Source organism: Ahaetulla prasina, chromosome 2, assembly GCF_028640845.1.
Source record: "Ahaetulla prasina isolate Xishuangbanna chromosome 2, ASM2864084v1, whole genome shotgun sequence".
Taxonomy (NCBI): Eukaryota; Metazoa; Chordata; class Lepidosauria; order Squamata; family Colubridae; genus Ahaetulla; species Ahaetulla prasina.
Window position 1 is genome coordinate 80,162,722 of NC_080540.1, and position 6,798 is coordinate 80,169,519.

Here is a 6,798-nt window from a genome sequence, read left to right on the forward strand (position 1 = left end):
CCCCAGCCCTGCTTCCCAGTATGTCATGGGATTGAGAGTAAATGGTGATACTGACTGGGTTACAAAGAAGTGGCCAGTCAACCCATCCTGTGTCACAAAGATGAAATGTCCTTCCCTCCCCACACCCCTGGCAGCACCTTCCCAGTGGAAAGGAGCAAGGCAGCCACCAAGCTGGGCCTGGAATAAGGAAAAACAACAACAATAACAGGACTGCTGGTCTCTCGATAGTTTTATTAACTTTTCTGGAGATTATTGTACACCAAATATCCCATTGGCAGTAAAGCGCATTCGATGTGTTGGCTTATAAACAAACACAAGTACAAAGTCAAAAATAAAACCACAAAAATAATGAACCGCATGTTCATAACATACAAAATTGCCGCCTACTCAGTAGGTAACTACAACATTTCAACTGCTGAATATATTTATAAATTTTTACACTTCTGTAACAAAAATAGACTTTTAAAGAAGTACGGTTTTTTGTGTTTTGTTTTTGCTTACATTCCACCTTACGCTCCTTTCGCATTTTTGTTTCTGAGCCTCAGTCCCTCCTTTGCACACTTTCCCTTTTCCCTTAAGGCTAGATGCAAAGCATCCAATCACACAAATGCATGATGTCAGCAGGGCTTCACAACAAGGCACCAAGACTTGGGACTGGGGGGAAAAAAACCAAAAAACCCGGAGGAAAACTAAGTAACTTTTTGCCACGTGAGAGTGCTTTCATCCCTAAGGTGATATTTACAAAGAACATCACACTCTTGACATGCTCAAATACAGTTTTAAGTGCTGCTTTTTTTTACTCCCAAGCCCCCTGCCCCAGACATGTTGTAAAACTCAGTACAGCTTTTTGTCGTCACTAAAAGAGCAAAACTCACAACTTACAAAATAATAATAATGGTCCTTCGTACTCCAAAGAATAAGCAAGATGAATCTGCAAAGAGGTTGGCACGTCGAGGGTTCTCAGGGGAAGCAAAGCCGTGGCAGGGCAGGCACATGATCACAACTGAGACTGCCTGGAGCCCAACGTCCTTTGTTTTCTGATGGGCCACGGGACTTGGAGAGAAGGGAAAGGAGCCGGGCCAGGGCTCTTGGGAAAGAAGGTTGCGCTTGCTTATCCATGCAAGGTTAAGTTCTTGGACAGAAGTGGAGCAACTCCACGGTCTCGAGTTGTCGAGCTGCTTTTCAGGCAGTTGAAAGGTCTGGAGGCCCTGCAGGGGCTTGCCGTGGCCTGGACCAGGCTGGCTAGGCCTGGGTGAGCAGGCCTTTTTGGGACCTCACTTCCTTTTCTCCTCTCAACAGATCTCAATGGTCCGAGGTGAGAAAGTGGAGGCCAAGTCGGGAAGGGCTGAAGTCACTGAGGAGCTGAAGGGGCTGGAGAGGCCACCAGGAGAGGGATAGGGGCTGCCCCCTACCCCCGCCTGGCTATGAAAGGTGGAAGAGGCGATCGACGCATAGCTGGTGGCCACCGAGGGCGAGGGGAACGAGGGGAAGGCTGAAGTCACAGGGGAGGAGTAGGAGGTCACCGGGGAGGAGTAGGAGGTCACTGGGGAGGAGTAGGAGGTCACTGGGGAGGAGTAGGTGGTCACTGGGGAGGAGTAGGAGGACGGCACAGGTGAGGGGAAAGAGGTGGCTGCAGGTGAGGGATACGAGGTAGAGCCGGTCGAGGTCGAGTAAGGAGCCAGGGGGGAGGAAGTCGAGGGCACCTGGGGCCCGCTGGGGCCCTTGTCAGCCTTCTTGTCCTTCTGCCGGAGGTGGATCTTGGTATGGCGCTTCCTCTCATCGCTGCGGGCAAACTTACGGCCACAGATGTCGCAGGCGAAGGGCTTCTCGCCCGTGTGCGTGCGAATGTGTGTGGTGAGGTGGTCGCTCCGGCTGAAGTTGCGCATGCAGATACGGCACTGGAAAGGCTTCTGGCCGGTGTGGATACGGATGTGGCGGGTGAGCTCGTCGGAGCGCGAGAAGCGGCGGTCGCAGGACTCGACGGGGCAGGCATAGGGCCTCTCGTGTGGCGGGGTCTTGCTGGGCCGGTTGGGGTACTTCCTCATGCGGCTGGGCTTGACCAGTGTCGCCTGGTAGGAGCCGCCGCTTGGGAGACTCTTGGCCTCCTGCGGAGTGCCGCCGCCGCAACTGCCGCCGCCGCTTTGGGTAGCGAAGGCTTTGATGGTGGAGAGCGGAGTGAGCGAGGGCTGCGGGCCCGGGAAAGGCTTTTGCTCCACAGAGCCGAGACCCAGGTCGCCCGGCTGCGGTGGCGGCTGAGGCGGGAATAAGTAGTCCGGAATGATGGGCAGCTGGAAGCCGTTCTTGGCCGTCGGGTATGCAGGAGGCGGAAACTGTAGTGAGGCTCCCGAAGAACTGGCAAAGGGCTGGCTGGACGGCTCTGGGAAGATGTCAGCTCCGCCGGGGTTCGGGAAGGTGGGCGCCGCTGAGTAGATGGGGCTGGGGTCGCTGGCCTGCACCGAGCAGCTCAAAACCGGGCTGGAAGAAGCGGAGCTAGCGATCGGCGAAGAGGCGGAGGAGGACTGGGAGGACGTAGTCGGAGGGTTAGCCATACCCACCAGGCCGCTCACCAGGCTGAAGAGAGGCTCCGGCCATAACGGGGTGCTGCCTCCACCGCTCGACGCCGGCTCCAAAGAAAAGCGGCCAGTGTAGGTGATGGGCGGGAGGCGGGTAGTCTGGGTCGGATAGCTGGTCTCCGCTAAAGGTTTCTCGCCGTTCAGGGAGATCTCGGGGAAAGTGTCTGCCGAGAGAAGCGGAGGCAGAGATCAGTCCCAGCAGGGTGCCTTCCCCGATCCCCACGAGCCTCGAAGAGGCGAGACTTTCCCTTCCGCCCCACTGGCGGGGCACTGTCCAGCGCCCGCGTCTCCCAAGGACCTTCCCCTTCATCCAGAGGGGCCGAATGTCTATGCACAACATCTGGCAGCGCTTGGCGCCCTTCCAGCCGCAGAAGGCCGGGGCCGGAGTGAGTGACGCACACTAGAGCATCCCCCCCCCTCCCCGCTCCCTTTGGATAGCGGAATTCCCTGCCGGAGAACAGATGGACGGGAACTCCCGGCCGAATCTGCCCCGTCCCCCCACCGCGCGGGACGTGCTTCTGCCTACCTGCAGCGAGGTGCTCGAAGGACTGCTCCCCACCTTCGCCGGAGGGATTGAAGCCGCCGCCGCTCTCGGGGCCACCGGCGGGATTGAGGAACTGTGGCCCTCCACCGGCGAGCAACATGATCTCCTCTAGCTTGGGGTAGTTGGTGTCCATAGTAGGGGGAGAGTGAGGGAAGGATCCGAAAGGGTCGGCCATCTGCAGCGAAGGCAGGAGCTGCATCTCGGCCTTGGCTGCAGCCATGGGGGTGTTCTTGGGCTTTGCCCGGGGCTATATGGAGGCTGGGCTACCGCCCGCCGAGGGGTCCACTGGGGGCCTGCTAACTCCGCGGCCGGCCCGGGGTTCCCCCTGGCTCTGCCCGCGGGAAGCGCTCGGCTCCCCACCCACCCTGCCCGGGGCTCCCCTTGAATCTATTCGCTGAAAGCGCTCGGCTCGCCGCCCGCCCCACAACAGCCTGTATATATCTCGTCTCATCTCTCCGGACCGCCTCTTTCCTGACGTACATGTCCAAATATGGAAGGCAGGAAGCCCTTATATGGTGGCAAGCTAGAGGACCCGGCCTGGCGTCAGAGCTCGACATTGGGGGAAGCCGAATGGTGCGGTTGAGGAGGGGGAACGCGCGAGCTTCCCGCTATTGCTCCGGGGCCTTTTTTTTTGGCTCCCGCCATGCCCGTCCCTTGGCGCGAGCCTCTGCGGTGCGGTCTCCGCTGTTTTCCTGGCGAGGTTCCCCCCCCTCTTTGCAGCCCCAGCCACGGCAAGTTGCCGGAAGCCCCCCGGACACTGAGGCCATATATGGCGAAACCCTTATAAGTCCTTGTTCCGGCCGGAGCCTTCCTGCTCCTTATAAGGCAATTCCGGCAGAGGCGGGCGGGAGAGGGACTAGGAGAGTCCGGCTGGGAAAGGAAAAGGGGGAGGAGGAGCAGCGCTTGGTCTCCCTGTAGAGCCAAGAGCTGCAGAAACGCCTCTCCCGGTCTCCGCGGCCGACAGCTACTATTTAAACCTGCCAGGCCCCGGGCGAGGAGGATCTCCTCCGTATCTGAGGCGACAGGGGGCGCGCGGCAGGGTAAACACCAAGCAGGGCGGCGCTAGGGCTGCGGGGCAAGTGTCCCAAACAAACAAGAGCCAAGACAAAACAGCCTTGGGAGGCCCAAGCGCCCGGGGGGGGGGGCTCCAGGGAACCCTCCCCCAAATTCGGACCGTCAGCTGAAGCCCCACCAGATATACTTTAGACGCAGCAGAACGCAGGGCGAATTTTCCGGTTTCTTTTTCAAGCGCAGCTTCTAGGGCAGGGGTCTCCAACCTTGGCAACTTTAAGCCTGGCGGACTTCAACTCCCAGAATTCCCCCAGCCAGCTTTGCTGGCTGGGGGGTTCTGGGAGTTGAAGTCCGCCAGGCTTAAAGTTGCCAAGGTTGGAGACCCCTGTTCTAGGGGACTTTTCTAATTTTCCCGAGGCCTCTTTGAATTTGCCGTTAGGAAACGGTTTTGCTTTACCCGGAGTTCCCTGTTCTTGCATTTGTACATGGAATCAAGGTGACATGGCGCTCCCCACCCCGCGCCGCGCCTTCTTTCTTCACAAGCGGTTTCTTGTTTTGGGGGAACCCTTCCTCTCAACTGTTTGACGCGGTGATATATACGTGCCGTCTATTCTTTTACACCCGCAGTGTTGTTCCCGAGGTGCATCGTATGGGCACCGGGTGACCGAAGACCACTTACTCCCTTCTAACATGATCGGGAGGCCAAAGTCAGAAATCTCGGCGGAAAAATCTTTTTTCCTCTCACTCGCTAATTCTTCGGTTGGCCGACCCCTCCCCCCCCTCTTTGAACGTCCCTTAATTTTTCTTTGCTCTTCTCCCATCCCGCCATTTTATTTTATTTTTATGTTGCATGTAAACACCTCGTGTCCCGAACCGAAGCCGCAAGATCCTGTGATCTTTTATTTCTCTGGAAGGTAAACAAGCGGATCCCGCAACCTGCTTGGGAGCGGGAGGTTGGAGGGTGGGAAAGGAGACCAGGCAGCGTGCCAGCGCCGAACACTCGGAGCGCGCGCACTGCAGAAAGCTGCAGAGGCATCGCGTCAAAGGGAATTTCCCGATGATGCGAAATGCAGGGAATCTCGGGGAGTTGCAAAGCCGGCGCCTCAACGTTGCCCCCTGGTGCCCAAAGTTTGTCGCGACCAAGCGTCGGCCCTGCAGCTGGCTGGCCTTGCAGCTAGATTGGCAGGTGGGCTGCAGCAGCAGGAAGAGGGATTCGCTCTATTTCCTAGGCCAGCCGGGAATTCGTCGGTTCCAAGGAGAAGTGCTTGCTGCTGAGGATTTTACTGGGGCGGGGCGGGGGATTTCTTTCCTCCACGCACGGGGCACCCCCATCTGCCCTCTCTGCCTTGGCTTCGGCCCAAACCAGAACCCGAGACGCAGTGAAATCTCACTGAGCCTGCGCGCAGCCGCCTCTGCAAGTGCTTCCCCCGCAGTCCTGGGAGACTCGGCTCGCGCTCCGAGCGAAAAAGGTTCCTTTGCTGGAAAGGGGTGGGGGGGGAGGGGAGCGCTGCAGAGAGCCGGCGAACCAGCGGAACACACCTCCCCCCTTTGCGTGGGGCTGAGGAAACCCTGTCACGGAAGGGAAATCCTCAGATTCAGCCGCCAGAGCGCGGGGTGGAGTGGGGTGGGGTGGGGTGGGGTGGGATGGGAGAGTGGTGTGGCGGCGGCGGCGGCTAATCAAGCACCTGTCAGCCGCTGGTTTTGCTTCCCTGCTTCTTGAGAGCAGGGGTGGGAAGAAGAAACACCCCGGAGCTGGATTTTTACCCCTCCCCCTAAGATATCGCCTGCCTGGGGAATTCTGGGAGTTGAAGTCCACGCATGCCATAAGGATAGTGCATCCCACCGCTCCCTTTTCTAAAATAAAAAAAAAAAAGACAGCTTAGAACTGGGAAGCAACCTTCCAATCATCTCCAAAACCCTTTTAGCAACTACAAGATTTCTCCGGGGACAGATGGTCTTGAGAGTGGGAACACGAGCGACAACTGGCTCTCTGACTCTGCAAGCCGAGCTTCCCTCCCTCCCCCCACCTTTGGGCCGCGGGATTCAGGAACCCCCTGCTTGTCGTAGGCCTTGCTCTGCTCTGCTCTAGCGGTCACGTCTGTCTGCGGGCTGTAGAGGTTCCCTCGTCCTCTCTTGGCTTGCGGCTGCTTCTCGCCGGCGTTCACAAGATGCCGTGATCCATTATTTATGAGGCACAGGTAGCAGCTTCTCCGCCTGCAAACGGCTGGTTCTGCGTGCTTAGGCAAGCAAAAGCAGGCCCGTGTGTGTGTGAATAAAAAGACCCCAGATGACTCCTTTCTCCTCTGGACTTTCTTTAGTTCTACATGCAGCTGGACATATCCAGAATGCTATATATTCAATCATGACTGATTTTCAGCAATTCTGTGGACGGGCTTCTCTCCTCGTATGGCTTCTTTTATTTATTTTATGCTCTGGCTGTTGCCAGCTTTGATGGTGTCCAACCACCATATTTCCCCCCCCCCCACCTTAAATAAATAGGGATAGTAGAGAGAAACATTGATAATACTATCCATTTGAAGCCTATATGTAAACTCTGCACTCTCTGAGCTAAATGGAATAATTCTAAACAATCATATAGGAGACTAAATTCTACATCATTGATAAGAACAAAATTTCACAGCTTTTGTTATTGTACAATTTGCAGCACAT

General features: G+C 56.9%; 1 protein-coding gene across 1 annotated transcript; it reads right to left on the bottom strand.

Annotated features, from left to right (window-relative positions):
- Positions 1-208: 208 nt before the first annotated feature.
- EGR1 (early growth response 1) lies at positions 209-3,526 on the bottom strand. Its single transcript, XM_058172665.1, has 2 exons — positions 3,100-3,526; positions 209-2,737 (listed from the first exon to the last, which is right to left on the bottom strand). The coding sequence occupies exons 1-2, from the start codon at positions 3,335-3,337 to the stop codon at positions 1,293-1,295; spliced, it is 1,683 nt and encodes a 560-aa protein (XP_058028648.1). The 5' UTR covers positions 3,338-3,526; the 3' UTR covers positions 209-1,292.
- Between the last annotated feature and the right edge of the window lie 3,272 nt (positions 3,527-6,798).